Source organism: Sinohyriopsis cumingii, chromosome 15 (assembly GCF_028554795.1).
Source record: "Sinohyriopsis cumingii isolate HCF-2022 chromosome 15, ASM2855479v2, whole genome shotgun sequence".
Classification (NCBI taxonomy): domain Eukaryota; kingdom Metazoa; phylum Mollusca; class Bivalvia; order Unionida; family Unionidae; genus Sinohyriopsis; species Sinohyriopsis cumingii.
Genome location: NC_142975.1, coordinates 112,199,630 through 112,219,002, shown reverse-complemented (window position 1 = coordinate 112,219,002; position 19,373 = coordinate 112,199,630). Strand labels below are relative to the sequence as shown.

At 32.7% G+C, this 19,373-nt stretch overlaps 1 protein-coding gene and 1 long non-coding RNA gene across 7 annotated transcripts in view; both read right to left on the bottom strand.

The window, feature by feature from the left end:
* LOC149782500 (F-box only protein 15-like) overlaps window positions 1-19,373 on the bottom strand; it is a 70,615-nt gene that overhangs the window by 14,097 nt on the left and 37,145 nt on the right. For 4 of the 6 annotated variants that reach the window (XM_089933922.1, XM_089933921.1, XM_089933920.1 and 1 more), the window contains exons 10-12: window positions 18,567-18,622; window positions 13,779-13,877; window positions 9,276-9,391 (exon numbers count right to left, since the gene is read on the bottom strand). In XM_089933922.1, the coding sequence (XP_089790048.1) occupies window positions 9,276-9,391; window positions 13,779-13,877; window positions 18,567-18,622 (271 nt within the window). Of the gene's footprint in view, window positions 1-2,589; window positions 8,087-9,275; window positions 9,392-13,778; window positions 13,878-18,566; window positions 18,623-19,373 lie in introns of those variants that run through there. The other 2 variants (XM_089933926.1, XM_089933925.1) reach the window with 2 other exon arrangements.
* Window positions 10,884-12,909, bottom strand: LOC149782501 (uncharacterized). The gene is made up of 2 exons (XR_016414371.1): window positions 12,273-12,909; window positions 10,884-11,434 (listed from the first exon to the last, which is right to left on the bottom strand). It is a non-coding gene; the product is annotated as an uncharacterized LOC149782501 (long non-coding RNA).

The following is a 19,373-nucleotide window of genomic DNA, read 5'->3' as shown; positions in this document are numbered from 1 at the left end:
ACAGGTAGTGGACAATTATGTTGTTCTTCCAGTAAAACTCAAGTAAGGGCCACACATAAACCAGTCTGATGATTCTCTGACTAGGTGTATCACTGCAGTATTTGATAAGATTAAGTTCTTTGGGTACCACTTGCAATTCATGCACTCTGTGCCACAAAGGTAGGTATTCACTTGATACAGAGAATCTGCTGACTGAGGACCTGTATAAAAATTGCTGATGATGTAGCCTTTCATTTGCAAAAGATCTTGTTAGTTCAATAACTACTCTTGATGCCAAATCTTGATTTCTTCTCACACAAGTTCCATTTTTTCCAGGTAAACATCACAGTTGTAGCAGTATGCTGATACTGCATCTGCAACAACTCATAACTTAATGCCGAATTGACAGGTCTTTCTCTCATACACCGTCTGATTCCATGTCTACCTTTAAATGCTGCCATAGCTTCATCTATTGACATTTTTCTGCTTGGAACATATTCTGACTGAAATTTCTGACAGTTATCAAATATGAATATTTTTTGATGTAATGTGTCACCTTGAAAATTTTCACCTGTATCATCACTGAAATGCAGGTAGCTGGACAAACTTGTTACGTGACACAATTTCTCCAAAACTGGATCCAACAAGACAGAAGTTCTTACTTTAAGACCAAAACCACATATCTGTCAAATTTCATAACTTCCATCATTATCAAAAACCCATAAAAACCATTTTTTTATAGATAACATGATATCAGTCCATGCATCTTTTTGCTGATTTGTGTCAGTCAGGTATGCATTCATATTTGTAAATCTTGCTATTCCCAAAAATACATACTCACTATACAATAACTGAAAATATTCAAGAGGTGTTCCTGATCCATCAGATACAAACACTGGGCCTGCACATTCTGAAAATGTGACTATTGTGAACCAACTGAGATTCGGTCCATTAATGAAATTCAATTTTAATGCTTCATATATATCAGCAGTTAAAAGCCTTTTAATTCCTCACAATATATCTCCAATCTTGTTGTAAATATTTCCTCTCTTCTTGATTTATTCTACAAGATCAAAAGTGCCAATGTTTTCAATTACTTGTCCCCACACATTTCCTACTCACCCCCTCAGATGAGTCCACCATTTGGGATGAACTCAGATGACTTCGAAGATTTACACTTATAGATTAGAAAAACCCCAACTCTTGTTAATAACCTACCTTAAAATCTGCATGTATCCAAATGGTATCCTAAAGAATTATACTATGAAAGAATTATTTACTAATGGGGTTTCCCTGTCATTGACCAATCAAAGAATATATCATAAAAACATGATATGTGTGTGAGACTGAAATACCAGGCAGTGTTGAGCAGGAGTTATTGTTCCTGGACCACTTTACTGGTCTATGGTGTTGAATGGGTTAAAGGTTTTCCATTTTGAACAATAGTAGCCATATCAGAGGACAGTTCAGGATCCAATGAACTATCTGATGGACCACAATGCCAGAACGCTCCCTGTAAAATCATGTACTAAGTGGTTATTAAGCAGGTATGGAAAAGCTTTAAATAACAATTGTTATAGATAATGAACACTAGACAATACATGACCATAACATAATCTTAGCCTCGTGGCTAGATGAGCTAATGATATGATGTAATACACAAGATAAGAACCTGATGACATAATTATCTGTGTGTGTACATCCATGTCCACTTTGACAAAACAGCTGTATCCATCAAAATGTGGAAAGAGTTTTAAATGGCATGTGTTGCAAGAGTAAAGTGGATCATTTTAAAATGATAAACAAATGATTGTGGGCAAAACAATTAAATTACTGACCTGATATGCATAGATTTCATTTCTTTGGGCGAGATATATACTTATATATATGATCTGTGATATATGTTTCATTTCATCTAGTAATACATTCTTCTATGTAAGAACTGTGACATATATTTCATTTCATCTAGTAAGACATATTCCTCTGTGTAAGAACTGTGATATATATTTAATTTCATCTAGTAAGACGTATTCTTCTATGTAAGAACTGTGACATATATTTAATTTCATCTAGTAAAACATATTCTTCTATGTAAGAACTGTGATATATATTTAATTTCATCTAGTAAGACATATTCTTCTGTGTAAGAACTGTGACATATATTTAATTTCATCTATTAAGACATATTCCTCTGTGTAAGAACTGTGATATATATTTAATTTCATCTAGTAAGACGTATTCTTCTATGTAAGAACTGTGACATATATTTAATTTCATCTAGTAAAACATATTCTTCTATGTAAGAACTGTGATATATATTTAATTTCATCTAGTAAGACATATTCTTCTACGTAAGAACTGTGACATATATTTAATTTCATCTAGCAAGACATATTCTTCTATGTAAGAACTGTGATATATATTTAATTTCATCTAGTAAGACATATTCTTCTACGTAAGAACTGTGATATATATTTAATTTCATCTAGTAAAACATATTCTTCTATGTAAGAACTGTGATATATATTTAATTTCATCTAGTAAGACATATTCTTCTACGTAAGAACTGTGACATATATTTAATTTCATCTAGTAAGACATATTCTTCTACGTAAGAACTGTGACATATATTTAATTTCATCTAGTAAAACATATTCTTCTATGTAAGAACTGTGATATATATTTAATTTCATCTAGTAAGACATATTCTTCTACGTAAGAACTGTGACATATATATAATTTCATCTAGCAAGACATATTCTTCTATGTAAGAACTGTGACATATACTTAATTTCATGTAGTAAGACATATTCTTCTGTGTAAGAACTGTGATATATATTTAATTTCATCTATTAAGACATATTCTTCTTTGTAAGAACTGTGATATATATTTAATTTCATCTGTTAAGACGTATTCTTCTATGTAAGAACTGTGACATATTTCATTTCATCTAGTAAGACTTATTCTTCTGTGTAAGAACTGTGACATATATTTAATTTCATGTAGTAAGACGTATTCTTCTATGTAAGAACTGTGACATATATTTAATTTCATGTAGTAAGACGTATTCTTCTATGTAAGAACTGTGACATATATTTAATTTCATCTAGTAAGACGTATTCTTCTGTGTAAGAACTGTGACATATATTTAATTTCATGTAGTAAGACGTATTCTTCTGTGTAAGAACTGTGACATATACTTAATTTCATGTAGTAAGACATATTCTTCTGTGTAAGAACTGTGACATATATTTAATTTCATCTAGCAAGACATATTCTTCTATGTAAGAACTGTGAGATATATTTAATTTCATCTATTAAGACATTCTTCTGTGTAAGAACTGTGACATATATTTAATTTCATCTAGTAAGACATATTCTTCTACGTAAGAACTGTGACATATATTTAATTTCATCTAGTAAGACATATTCTTCTGTGTCAGAACTGTGATATATATTTAATTTCATCTAGTAAGACATTCTTCTGTGTAAGAACTGTGATATATATTTAATTTCATCTAGCAAGATGTATTCTTCTATTAAGAACTGTGAGATATATTTAATTTCATTTATTAAGACATTCTTCTGTGTAAGAACTGTGATATATATTTAATTTCATCTATTAACCCTTTAGCTACTACAGCTGTTGTGCAGTCTCACTACTGCTGAGTGCTATCATATCAGTTACTGATACTACTGAGGCTGGTTGCTAGGCTGAATACTAGAGCATCATCATGGCTGACTACAGAAACTGACAATAAAAACATGGTTACATTTATATTCATTATTTCATTATTTTTTGGAGGATTTCAGTGAAATAAAAAACAGCTTACCTTGTATAGCGTCTGTTATTCATATATTTTCACTACATATACTCCTACATCCCATCATACAAGAAATCCCAGTCATATAAACTGTATTGAATCACACAAAATAAATCCAATATTTACATATGTACATATAAAAACATGAATGAAATCCACACCCTAATTAAAAAGATGAGAGTTGTACCTCTCAAAACAGTCATTATCCACACATAAATGTACTTGGCATTGTTTGCATCCAATGAAAACTTCATGTCTCCTCCCTTCCCTAACACACATCTTGCATCTCCCACATTTTGGGAACCATCCTGGCCAGTGCCTCAAACCTTCAGCATCAACATTGGACAGAGCTTTTCTTTTCCTACTTCCCTGAAAGCCAGCAACCATACATTTGGCCAAGTTCATTCTAAATTCAAGCTGTGTTCTTTTCTTTTCTTTTCTGGACTTGGTTTTGATCTGGTGGTTTGGTGACTCTTTCATACATATCAGGGCATTACATATCGCTGTATCAATGAGAAACCAAAAAAGATATTTCCACCATTTCTTTGCTTTACGACAAGAACTGTATTGCATTCTGTTTTGGTCTGCAATGTCCACTCCCCCTTTGTTTTGGAATACTCATCTGCAACTTTTGGGCAAGTTACTTCTTTTCGTCGTCCGGTTTTTTCTCTACGAGTTACACTGGACAGCTGTGTGGGATCCATGTTGTTATATAAAATATGGACAATTTTCTTGTCTTTCCAGGCAACACAGACCAGAGTCTCTTATTGCATAATTTTCATATCCCCCTGGCTTTTTAAACCACTGGGGTTTTTTTTAAAGGTTCTGGCATTTCTTTCCTATTTCCTTGGACAGTACCACAACAGAAGAGTCCATCTTGACGTAAATCTTCAAATAATTGGGGATTTGAAAAGAAATTGTCCATATAGATGTGGTGGTTTTTGTTTATTATTTTTCTGGTAAGGGCTTTCACCACTCTAGATCCTAACCCTTCTTCTCTCACTCTCCCTCTCTGTCCGTCGGACTTTCCAACATATACTTGAAATTCACAGACGTAGCCGGTTTGAGGATGGGCTCTTTCCCAGACTTTAATGCCAAATTTTGTAGGTTTGGCTGGCAGATATTGCTTAAATGACAGTCTTCCTTTATAAGCAATCATGCCTTCATCAATTGACTGGTTTTTGGGAGGGTCGTAAACTGTGTCATAGAAAGGTCTTATATGGAAAATCTTGTCATGTCCTGGTTGGCCTCTGGGTGGGTTGATGCTTGTGTCGTTGGCATGGAAATATTTCCCTATTTTTTCAAACCTTTCTCTTGTCATGATTTCGGGTATTCCTGGGATCCCAAAATATACAGATGTCATCCAGGCAATGGAATATTTAGGTATTTGAATAATACTCACGACGATGTATATTCCAAGATATGCCCACATCTCCGTGATGCCAGTTTCATACCATTTCTGGTCTTGTTTTTGGCCCAACACTCTTTTGGCATAATCGTTTGTTTCTTTCACAAGTTTTTCCACCAGACTTTCAGGGAAAAACCTGAGGAAAAATCTTTCTCATTGCTTAGTGGTCCAAGCTCGATTGTTGGACCAACACGAGAATCGAAATCATTGATCTGGAACACGGCGAGGTCATCACTCCATTGTGCAAGTGGGACTATGTCTTCCTCATCATCCGATTTAAAATCACTTACATCGGGTGTTGAAACCGGATAATATCAATATCAGATCCATTTTCTACAAATGCTCCATTAAATTCTTCAATATCGCTTGCACTGAACCCTTCAAAGTCGCTCATATCTGAATCGGAATCCATTTTTGTTTACATCAACTACACGTGTTTCTTAAAGTGCAGAAAACCACTTACAGTGTGTCTAAATTTAACCTCTCAGCTTTCAAACTTGTATCAAAATGTTGAGTAACCAGTCCTCTCATTGGTTATGATAATCAAAATATGTAAACTTCTGCACTTTCAACCAGTCAAAGTTTAGTTAACATAGCGGTCACGTCCGCATAGATGCGACACTGGGGTTTTGAATACTGAACTTTACGCACATAAGCGACACTGGGGTAGTAAACTAGGCTTATCGGCGCTGCATATATGCATCAGTGGGGTTCAGGAGCTATTTACAGTAGACACTTAGATGCGACAGTCATAGCTAAAGGGTTAAGACATACCCTTCTATGTAAGAACTGTGATATATATTTAATTTCATCTAGTAAGACATATCCTGCTATGTAAGGGGCCCCGAGTGGCCGAGTGGTCTAAAGCGCTCACCGTTACGGATCACTGCCATCTCACCTCTGTCTGCGTCGGTTCGAGTCTCGGATTCGGCTAATGTGGTTATGTGAGAAAGCTTGCCAGTAGCTTCTCGTGGGTCGGTGGTTCTTTCCGGGGTTTTTCCGGGTTCTTCCTCCACCATTAATACTGGCCGCCATGTATAGCCTATCTTGTGCTGAAAAATGGCGTTAAACCCTACAACAACAACAACAACCTGCTATGTAAGAACTGTGATATATATTTAATTTCATCTAGCAAGACATATTCTTCTATGTAAGAACTGTGATATATATTTAATTTCATCTAGTAAGACATTCTTCTATGTAAGAACTGTGACATATATGTAATTTCATCTAGTAAGACATATTCTTCTATGTAAGGTAAGAACTGTGATATATATTTAATTTCATCTATTAAGACATATTCTTCTATGTAAGAACTCTGAGGTATATTTAATTTCATCTAGCACGACATATTCTTCTATGTAAGAACTGTGATATAAATTTAATTTCATTTAGCAAGACATATTCTTCTATGTAAGAACTGTGATATATATTTAATTTCATCTAGCAAGACATATTCTTCCATGTAAGAACTGTGATATATATTTAATTTCATCTAGTAAGACATATTCTTCCATGTAAGAACTGTGATATACACCACTCCCTTGATAACTCGCGCACATCAGGGTCCAGAAACATCGACTGCACTATAAGTGAGGCGCGAGTTATCGAGGGACCTATAAAATAAGCCCAAAACCAATAAAGTGATTGACGACATAACGGAGAAATAAGTGGGGGGGGTAGACAGATTATACTGTTGAATACTCACTTTATAATCGTTCTGAGATTAAATGTTAATAAATATCTCTTCATAACGGTGTACTTTATTATTTCCTCATAGGACAACATTAATTTCAGGATAAATTACAGTATATTGAGGCGATCATCGAAAACATTATTCCACGTGGTTTCCGTTCGCTTAACATGTGTACCACTTCACACATTGTGTACTACGTCACTAATTTTTATGTTGAATTGGATATATTCTAGTTTTATTCTTTGATCCAAATTAGACGTTTTTTTATACACAAAAGATCGCTCTTTTCGAGAAACAGTGTCGATCGAACGATAGATAGATAAATATTTTTGAATGTGATAGAAGTAAAATGGAAAACGAAAAAAAACAAGGGTTAATCAGTACTAACATATTTAATTGGTCTACAAATTTAAAACAACGTAAATTAGAACAAGCTAATACTTGCCGTTTGTGCCACGCTTGACAAATATCAATTCACTTTTTGAAAAAAATCAGTTATTTTTTTTGTGTGTGTGTTACTCCTTGGTTTCTCTGCCGCCGAGCAAAATCCCTGAGATTTCTCAACTGCATGAGCTTTACGTAGTAAACATTTTGGGTCTCCAGCCATCTTATGGCAATATCAAAATATTTGATTGCTTCCTGTGCAGAGGGGTGGGGGGTGCAAAATCTGCGTCTGCATCACTTTCAACACTTGTGTTACTCCAGTTAGAATCGTCTTCTGCTGCAAATTTGTTCGCTATAGAAATAATTATAGTTTCATCTGACATGTATTCGGCTGTGGGGCAATCATTGTCAGCACAAATCCACTCCTCCATATCATCAAGAGAAACGCCCATCTCAGGACCATGAGTCTGTATGAATTTCTCCCAAACAGCCTCGGCATTAATAACATCAGTTTCACTGAAACATTCGAAGTCACTATCATCGTCGTTGTCTCTGTTACTGTTTTGCTTTACGTCAAAGGCAGCTCCAAGACACTTAATCCAGCACCCGAGGTCTCTTGTAATCGATTTTTTTTTTAATGCAACAAACACTTCCCCAAGTTGTTGATCAAAACAAAGCCAGCATGTACATGTAATTAGGTTCTCACAGAAGTACTCACGGGTTTTGATGTGATGGTTGATTGATGCTTTTCATGTTTTCAATGAACAGAATATGTTGTGATTATAATGTTTACACTGAAACAGAATTAAAGGATTAGAACGTGACTTTCACACAGGAAGACGTTTAATTGGTGTTTATTTCATTCTCTGTTGCCACCTGTTAGCATTTACCAGAAGTTTTCATTGATCGCTATTTCACCAGACTGTTTATTTACAGTATACTGACAACTATTTATCATAAAAACTTACATAATATATGATATCTTTAAACAGAGGTCTCACTAGGATTTCAAAACTGGGTCTTTCTGCCTCTGAATTCAATCACTAAATATCAGTACATTTTCTCACTCGGCTGCTAGTCAAAGCCTTTGAACTAGCCGCCTAGCTGTTGCATCATGTTCTTTTTTTTTTTAATGTACTCTTATAAAATGGCAACAGTACATCAAAGAGTTTTTCAGTCACTGAATTCTGTCATTGTAAATATCAGCACAGTTAACTGATCAACACATTTTCCCACAAAGCAGGTGGCTGAAACAGGACCGGCAAATCTTTGCATTTTCCTGCACACCTATTACATGTGTACGGAGGACTCCCGCCTCAGTGATTTTCTGCCTCCCAGATCAAAAATTGGCGTCCAAATACGCGTAATTAAGCATTTTCGAGATCTCTGAAATTAATTCTTCTTTAGAACTTGCATATTTCAAAATATGGATTATATTTTTACGGGCATTAATCACCATTTTCGATGATAAAACGAGCAATGTATCAAGGTTTAATTTATCAATTCTTATCGTAATTTTTTCATGTTCAGCATATTTTAAAGATATTTTAAATACATTTTCTCTGGAAAAAATCGGGAGCCAAGACGGACACCGCGTTATAAGCGGGATCGCGAGTTATCCAGGAGCGAGTTATCGAGGGAGCGGTGTATATTTAATTTCATCTAGCAAGACACATTCTTCTATGTAAGAATTGTGATATATATTTAATTTCATCTAGTAAGACATATTCTTCTATGTAAGAACTGTGATATATATTTAATTTCATCTAGTAAGACATATTCTTCTGTGTAAGAACTGTGATATATATTTTAAGTTCATCTAGTAAGACATATATTCTTTTGTGTAAGAACTGTGATATATATTTAATTTGATCAGGTAAGATATACCTTTATGTAAGAACTGTGATACTTAAAGGAAAAGAAAGAGAGATAGAGTTGTTTTTTTTTAAAAAATGAGTCAGAAAGACAAAAAATATCATATACCTCGACAGTGCCTTTGAATGCATCTGTTTTCCAAGGAAAATTGAGTTTCTTTGGCAGTATTACATGATCTGGGGGAATATCTCTTCTTATTATTGGAAATTCTGCAAAACCTGGAGCTGCAAATGATAAGAGTTTGTCTAAGTTCAAGATATTAACTCAGATGCTTACATGTGTGTATGTTCAGGCATCATTTAAAATGTCTCTCTCAAGTCTTCCATCTGATTTGCTGAAATCATATAAAACCTAAAATTCTTGAATCTCATTTGTTATGACTGTATTCTGTGGAATACATTCTTAATATTTTGATTCTAATTCTTGGTAAATAATTTGACTTTTTGCTTATTTAAAACAGCCACATAAAAATATGTTTTGCAAATCAAATACAGAAACAATGCATTAAATTTCAAAACAAGGATTTTTCATTATCATGATAAATTTGTAATCACTGAAAATACTCTAATGTTTCCAACTCAACATCACCTTGGAGACATTTACTGCTATACTTTCTAATAGATTGTGAAAAAAAAAAAATTGAAGAAACTACTTAAAAGAGTGTCATAATATTTTTTGGTTTCCACATATCGGAAGTTCAAATTAAAACTTCATGAAGATTTCTCACAATTTCTGACAAGCACTATTGTCCAATAAAACAGAATAAACATTGTTATTAGTACAAAAATGGATACATGGAATATATATTTAGTATGCAATGAATTCACACACCTGATGAAATACAATATAAGCATTATTATATTGATAAAACAAATAATTGTTACAACAGAATATTTTTGAGGGTCCTAAGCAGGCTGCTAATAATGTATATATACATGTCATATTTGTGCACCATGGTTTTAAAAGACAGAACATAGGTTGCAGTGTATTAACTACAGTGTGCAATAATTGCAATGTTTTTGCTGCAGTTTGCAATATTCCAAAACATTTTTTTCATATTAATATTCAGCTGATGAAATCTTTAATCTATTATCATACATGACTTTTGTACCTGGAATCCAACAGTATGTATGTATGTATGTATATATGTATGTATTTTCAAACCTATTACGTATTTTTGATTTTAAAGTCAATTGTTATTTTATTCTTTATAGTTTGTAAAAGTAGTACCAATGAGCTAACATTTTTTATTCTGTAAATGCAAACTGATTTGAAATAAAATATGTCTACATCACTATGTCTGTGTTGCTTAAGTCCCCTTGCTTGTTGTTTGCAGATTGATCTCAGATCAAGACAGGAATACCACATACCTGCTATAGCACGTCAAGTGAAAAACAATTTTGTACTCCCAAACCCAAAGACATGGTCATGTTTCAAACAACAAGACTTCTGATAATCTTAGCTGGGGAAAACCCCCACAAAAGAGGCATTTTTACCACCACTGTGTATGTCCAAAGCATGTAGTCTGTATAAACAATAAACAGTCATGCTTAGAGCCCATGTAAAACAATTCCCAGGGCAGTCTGTATAGCAGAGATTGGTGACGCATCATGTAAATGTGTTATGCGTATCACGTGATACACAAAAGTGAAAATGTAGGACAAACAATGACAGCGGCTGATAATATAGCATGTGTAAGGAAATACAAAACAATGGTATGGAACTGCATTTTTATTGCTGCTTTTATCTTACAGCCTTCAACAATGGAAAATTTATATCCATAGTGTACAAATATATATATATATATATGACAGAAAAAAGATATAAATATAATGAAGTAATTGACATGATTCTGTTTTGATTGATTTAGTTTTTATTGAAGACAGTTCATTCATGTTTTTATAACATTTTGAAGAGTTAATCTACATGAATCATTTAAAAATAATAAAGTTGTATATTCTTTTAGTGATAATACAATTGTACACACAAGACATTTTAAAACTGATGACAATGTAGAAATGTTTATCATTTAGTAAATAACATGCCATCCTGAAATATTCATGAATCATTTTACTTTTAGATAGAATATCAAAATAAAATCTATTGGTGATGCAACTTTTGTCTTTTTTTCAGGAAGTTTCCACCATTTTGGAATCATTGTTTCCTTTATATTTTTTATTGGCAACCACATCACTGCCATATTAGGTAGTTTGTGTCCCAGCATCACAAACAGGGGTTGCTCTATACATAATGGCCTCTTCTGGTATCTACAAAACGATTCAGAAGACATAAGTAAATATGTTACATATCACACTTGAATTTTGAATGTGTGAAATTTATAAGTTTGTTTACTCGTGTTTTTATTTTTACACTTAAAAAGAAATATCTGAATAAAGGTTCCTACATATCAAATAAGCTGCCATTTGAACAGTAACATTGTCTTACTATGTAATTTGGTAATACATAAATTATGCCCCAAGGGTCCCACTACTAGTTTATTGTTTTGTATATAAACATCTTTGTACAGTTTTGTAAATCAAGCCTATAGTAATCTACCATTATTTAGACATCTCCAAGGATAACATTTGAAAATTTATTGTTAAAATATTTTTTTTTTCTGATATCTGAGTTGATGGCGGGACACTAAGTACCCTCCCCCCTTGCACTGAGCAGGCCTGTATATAATTCTGAAGTGTACAAATGAGTGAGGAGGCAGGACTGGTATATATATATATATATATATATATATATATATATATATATATATATATATAACTGGTCTATTCTAAACTATGCAATAAAGTTACTCAGTTCAATAAATCTTAAGTGTGTTTTCTTGTTTCTGTTGTTTATATATATATATATATATATATATATATATATATATATATATATATATATATACTCTTTAAAGTTTGAGCTCTTGTGTACTTTTCATTTTTTATTTTTTTTATCTAGACCCCCTCTGTTTCATTCTTGGATCTGCCCCTGTATCACAGAACTGAAAGGCTTTGCATTACTAGCACATCTATTGATTAAAAACATCCCCCACCCTTGATGTTAATCGAACATGTTCTAGTTTCTAAATAGATGTAAATGACAAACCTGATTTGGTGTAAGTGTTGCTGGGATAGGGTCAGGATGACCCGTCGTCAGTATCTTCCCACCTACGAAATGTTTACTGCAGATATATGTCCATCTTGTGATTTTGTCAGTAGTAAAAGTTCCCCTTCCACAAGCATGCACCTAACACCCGTACTTCTCAAGATTATTTTCATTTTTGGAAATGGAATCCAAAATATACACGTCATATGTTCATGATCTGAATATCTACTATTGCTGTTACAAAGTCAAAAGCAACAATGTCTTGAAGCACCGCAATTTTTTCGCTTTTCAGGGATAGATGCAATCTCTTCACTGTGTTCCACCATTTATATTGTATTAAAAAAAGCCCGTTTATTTGTCCTACATTCTGCAGCTGATTCTGCGAGCTATAAATAGGCATGCTATTTTTAGCAATTAACAGTGTCAGTCAATCTCTGCTATAGCTGAGTATCATGGAGTCAAGGTACAGCAGTCAGAGATAAGTACCACCATTACACATATTACTTGACTGGCTGTTAACTCCTTTGAACACTGCTGTGGGAGAGCCCATTAGGCTACTGTGAATAGGTTAAGTCCACTAAGTGGAACAACCCAATTCATTCGAGTCAGGTACAACCATAGAGATGCTTGTTGAAGAACAAAACTTATTACTCAACACTGCCTTGAATAATAAAGTTTAAGCTATCATTAGTAAAGATTACTGCCAATTTGTATCATCAACAACGTTTCTGTGAATCCCGATTTTACTCCATAAATAAATGCAAAACATGATTATTTCAGTAGTCAAAATTGTGTACAGGTGTATAGCTGTAACTTCGGAACAAATAAGACATCAGCAAAACAAACAAAGCCCAGCAAAACTTAAATTTAAAAATTCCTTTATGGAGTATGACTTTGTGAAGTGCAGCAGCAATGGGGAACATATTATATCTTGCAAATACTATATTAGCATTAGTCATTCTGACATGTTTGACATCTGTCAACATAGCAACACCACCAAATATGTTTGCCACTCAGCAAGATAATTTTTACGCTGAGAAAAATTCAACAAAACCTTTGGGAAAGTCTGAACAACAGTACCATCCAGTCTAAAATGAGTGCCAAGATGAACACAAATGATGTTTGCATTACCTTCAACCCTGCCCCTCCCCAAAGAGAAATAATATGGGCATGTTTTATTTTTTCTACATGGCAGTGTGATTGTATTTATGTGAGTGTGTGCATGTGTGGTGATACTGGACAATGCTAAGTATTAAAACTATTTTTGGTTTGTAAGTATAATAAATGCTTCAAAGAAAACAGAGATGTTAAATTCTTTTGATCAAATTTGAGTACCTAGTAATTTTATGTAGCCTTCTGGGAAAAGATAACTTATTCTCAGTTGGTAACATAGCAACTGTATGTCATGTGCACTGTCCCCCTCCCCTACAACTTGGGAATTCAAAACAAAATTTGTGAGTAAAAAAAGCCAACACAGTCTGGGAATATAGCAGACGTGATACATACCCATTGTATCAGCTTTACAGTAAAGATTTCGGAACTGGTTATGCCAGATTGACTGCCGCATTGTACGAAGTTCAATGGTACAGCTGTAGTCATGAAGACCTTCAGAAAAAAAAGAATCACACATCACAAACACTATAAAATGACAATGTTAAATTTAAAGACTTCTTCAAGTCTTTGTTACAAATAAAAAATGACTCTTTTGGGTTAGATCTAAAAACAAGTTTATAGATGCATGACAATATATTAAACTATTCCTTGACTCCCATTATAACCAAACTGTATTATATTATTAAAAAGAGCACAAATAAATTATGTAAAACTCCATTGGAGAAAATCATACAATTGTGGATAACTCAAGGTCTGAAAATGAACATTTTACTACATATTATCTGGGACTGTGTATACAGCAACTTCTACAATTCCTGAAGAGCACTGTAATTACCAATGAATTCATACAACCCCTGCCACATTTCTTTGCACTGGAAATGTTGAATTTATATGTGCATGGCTATAAAATTTGTGACTTCTTGCCCAGTTTTCACGTCATTATTTCCCACATCATCAATAGCTAAGCCAATAGCACAAGTGGAAATATTATTCTGCAAAATCATTGTTAAAATAAAAAAATAGATCATTCCTGCATAGTGAAACTACTCCCAATGCCCCTTGTCTCATAATCTATCCATTATTTCATCATGTTCCAAAATACACTCCATGAAAAAATTAGAAGTGTCTTTCCAAACAGAAAACCCTGTCAATTTAAATAATTTTTTTAATAATAAAATACACTGATAATAATAATAATAACAATAATAATGATGATAAACACTAGAGTAAAATTCACCTCTAATTAAAGATATTTTAACAACATCAGTAAGAAGATCTCAATATTATTATTATTATTATTATTATTATTTAAATAATTTTGTGTATGCATGTAATACATTTTAATTCAATTCTGATAAAAACCTTTAAAGAACTAAAAATAAAATTATATCTTAAAATCAAAGCAATTATTGATTTTTTTAAAAAGACTAAACTGCATTTATGACTATTCACAATCATCATATAAGTGAAATGTCTGGCCTATTGAGGAACATTGTAAAGATCCTGTTATCACTAGCAAAAATCAGTCCTTGTTGCAAATACATTAATAGTATACATTATTAGATTATTTCTTCCATTATTACTTTGCAGACATTTTTTTAATTTTAAAACACATTTCTGTTCATAAACTATAAGCCTCCAGCTATATTCAACTGAGCAGATTCATTCAAAATTTGACAAGCTACCTCAATGTTTACAGATTCCTATAACATAATGATGTGTTCAGTTTCACAGTGCCACTAAAAATGTATTAATGGATATGAAATGCATGCTTATTTAAACCATACAGTTCACAGAATAGAAGTCACTTCTGTATGCAAATTGTAACATGGGCTGTACTGCTCTATACAAAGGAATACAATAAATCACTTTCAATATGTGGATATAAAAATGTGTTTTAGTTCCAAAAAATAAATATTTGTGGGTATATATATATATATATATATATATATATATATATATGATTAACCTCAGTCTCCACATATTAGCAAATGCAGATGGCAGTAAAGATGAATCCAAGTTGGGCGATGTTTACAATGACCAGATGATGATGGATGATTTCATCACTTTTGGTGACTCAGACGATGAAGATGAATTTTTAGGCTTTGTACCTGATTACATCAGACAGTGACATTTATTTGCATGTCAACCTTACTTCCATTGTCTACCTGCAAGATCGTTCTGGACTATATCTATATCGGTACATGACCTATAATTAATGTATTTATTATATAAATAGATTCAAACTGTCAAGCATTATGGATGTATGAAGAGGGACAAAATGTAACTTGTCAATTTATTTATGAGATAATCAACTCAATAGAAGCTGTATTACTTTAGTTTTATCTTTGTTTTTCCCATCTATCAATCCATACAGTTTAGCACCTGTTACAGATGGATACGACTTGCAAAACATATTCCAACTTATCACAGAGTCAAAGAGATATACATTTTTTGGAGCCCTAAAAAAGGGGGAGGGTCAACTTACAGTTGACTGGTCTCATTATCAAGTCTATAAGGTACTTGTGATCAAAGGAAACAAAATTGTTTTTAAGTCTAATATTTATTAGATGTCTATTGTTATATCAGATAATATAGATATATATATATATATATATATATATATATATATATATATATATATATATATATATATATATATGTGTGTGTGTGTGTGTGTGTGTGTGTGGAAAAGTGTTTAATGGCATAGGATACAGTTCTTTCATGCTCCATACAGTATGTTGGATATTCTCATAAAATATAACAGCAACTAAAGTTACTCAAGGATATATGAGCTTAGAAAAATGTAACTGCGTTTGCATTTCATTTTCTTTAACTTAAGTACTTTCATGTTTCTCAAATGTTTGATTGCACTGCATAAACTTGTACAGTATATTCATTATAATTATAAATTAAACATTTTTGTATTTATTATCTAAATGGATGTAATGTGTACTTTCAATGTAAAGGAGGACACAAAACATTAGTAATTTTGTATTTATTACAATATAGTAGGGAGGGCCCTGGGTGACCAATTGGTCTAAAGCCCTTGCCTTTACAGATCACTGCTATCTCACCTCTGTCCTCTTGGTTTCAAGTCTCAGACTCTTCCTGTTTGAGTATGTGAGAAAACTTGCCAGTAGCTCCACCTGGGTTAGTGGTTTTCCCTGGGATTCCAAGGTTCCACCTCCTCTAGTTATACTGGCCACCATGTATAGCCTAATATGTGCTGAAAAATGGCATTAAGCCTGCAACAACAACAACAATAATAAAGCAGCAGTAGATAAGAGTCATTACATTAGTACCAAGCCTTCATGCTTATGAAATTTTGATTAATTAATACTCGTCTTTTATAAACATATCCTATTATAAATAGCCATGGTATTAAAATAAATATACAAATGAATGATATCTGACCAGCTGCAGGGGGGCTTTGAATATCTTCATATTTTATTGTGACTAAGCTTTTGGCTTTACCCATGAAAAGCACAGACTTTGGTACACCCAAAAAATAATGCATTCACAGTGTGCTCAAAGTGATACATAAGAAGCACATAAAAGTTACAACCTTATTTGTGTATCAAGAACTAAAATTACAATTTACTTTACTAAAAGGAATGGACCTAAGTAAAATCAGACATGTCTGGAAAGGATATACACCACTCCCTCAATAACTTGCAAAACCCGCTTATAACGCGGGGTCAGGCATGGATCCCAATTTTTTTAAACCACAAAATACAAAAAAAATTGATCCCTATTTCTTGAATTTTAAGAAAATTGCTATCAAAATTGGTAACTAAAACGCTGACATATCGTTCATTTTATGGTCGAAAATGTTGATAGGACTTGAAAATTTTAATCAACATTTTGAAATTATCAACTTTTAATAAGAAGTTATATAACTGGCTACATTTTCTTTCCAAACAACATTCTTAGTACACTGTAATTAAAGATATTCAAGGAAACCTTCTGATCAATGAAAATGTTACTTATGCCGAATGTAGGCTATACATTAAAATTTAAATGCCAATTAAATAATTTTTATTAAGTGAAATTTGTGCTTCAAATTTTTTTCTTTTAGTTCCTCTTAAGTGTGATCATCTTGGTTTCTTGGAGCTTGGTTTCACAGATACAGACCATTGTGGCCAAGTGAGTTTCAGAGAATTCCTAACTGGCACTTAGAGATATCCTCAGGGATGATAAGAAGTTTCACTATTACTTCCAATGAAATCATGACATCAATACCATACTAACAGAACAATAACAAAATTGAGTTTCAATGTAGCCGATTGTCTCACGAAATAAATGTCCCTTTTTAAAAAAAAGGAATCTTGTTTGGCGGTGTATCAACAGTTAGTCTATTTCCCTGTAACTTTTGCTCCAGACTTGGCATTACAATTCTAAATACACTCCAGGAACCAGATGAATCATCAAAACAAAAAGCAGTGATGTAATACACAGAAGTTTTCACGTACATGTGATGGTTGTTGAAACCAGTTGGAATGATCTTTCACGTTGGACATTTTGAAAATAAATTTTATTTATACAGAAAAATGAACAATTTTGTTAGTAAAAGCATGTTATTAACAATTATTATTGATGTGATTGTAAAACAAGGATTCAGTCATTAAACAGCCCAGTTCCATACTGCCTCCCCCCACCGCCCATGGTTTTCTTGATGTCTAAGCGGATTTTTTCAATTTTTAGAGGTCCTCGGTAACTCACGCCTTCTCTTATAGTGCAGCCTATGTTTGTGGACCCCATTGTGTGCAAGTTATTGAGGGAGAGGTGTAATTGAGAGGGGGTGTAACTAATATCCCAAAAAATTAAATCAACCACAAAAAATATTATTGTTGACTGGGTATTCAAGTAAACAGTGTGACCCCACAACAATTTATCAAACAAATTCTCTTTTTCATTATAAAACATATATTTTATTTCCACAAATGCTTCTAATTTTAAATAGGGATGTTTTTCACATAGCAAGAGTCTATTCAACTTCAGAATCATGCAATCAAATAATTAAATATTTAATTAAATGATGGCCTAAAATGAAGATTTAAGTGTGTTTTCACAACAAAGTCCATCAAGATATTTTCAGCATTCATGATAAACTTATTAGGTTCAAGATTTTATTGGCAGAAAATACATAAAGCAAAAACAAAATGTTTATTTTCTTACCATATTTGGAGTCTATGTCATCTGGCATAATTTTATGAGCTGGTACAGTGTATATTCTGTAAATAATCATAGAAACAGACCATTTAATGAAAACTTCAAGGAAGATGAATGTCTCTGCTTTATAGTGCTAAATCACCAATCTTCAAACAAAACAAACTGAATACAGGTGGAAGTTATTTCACAAGCTGCATTCAAATCTAATTAAAGCAGACATACTCATTCTTCTACCAAAAAATAACAAAAATAACTATAACTGCCTTTAATTCAAGTAATTAGTTTTTGTCAACTCATTGAATTACTGTAAAAAGAATACAAGATATTATTAAATATGCTCTGATTCAGAATGAATACAACTAATTTTGTGTGGTGATTTTGATTTCAATTCTTGGGTGGGATTTCAACCGCCATTTTATTTCAAATTACACAAAAAATATTATCCTCATTTATATCCATTAGAGTTCACAAAGCATTTATTTCATTTTGTTTTCTTCATAAATCAAACAGTCAATGACAAATAAATGAATCAAAACATTGCAATATTATGTTTTTTTCCATCATGATTACTGAGACATTTAAAATATTGTATTTAAAAATGTCGTCAAAGATAGTTTAAACAGAGATTTAAATGAGAAAAGGCAATAATATGGTGGAAGCTGGACAAAGGAGTGCATAAGATGATATACCAGTTATTTCATGTGACCTGCTAAGTTATATGAATTTTCTTTTCATTTTGAAGAAGGTAAGCCTAGGCACATGAAAATGTTGGTGTAGATACACCACAACATATTTTTCTTTAAGCACATGCCT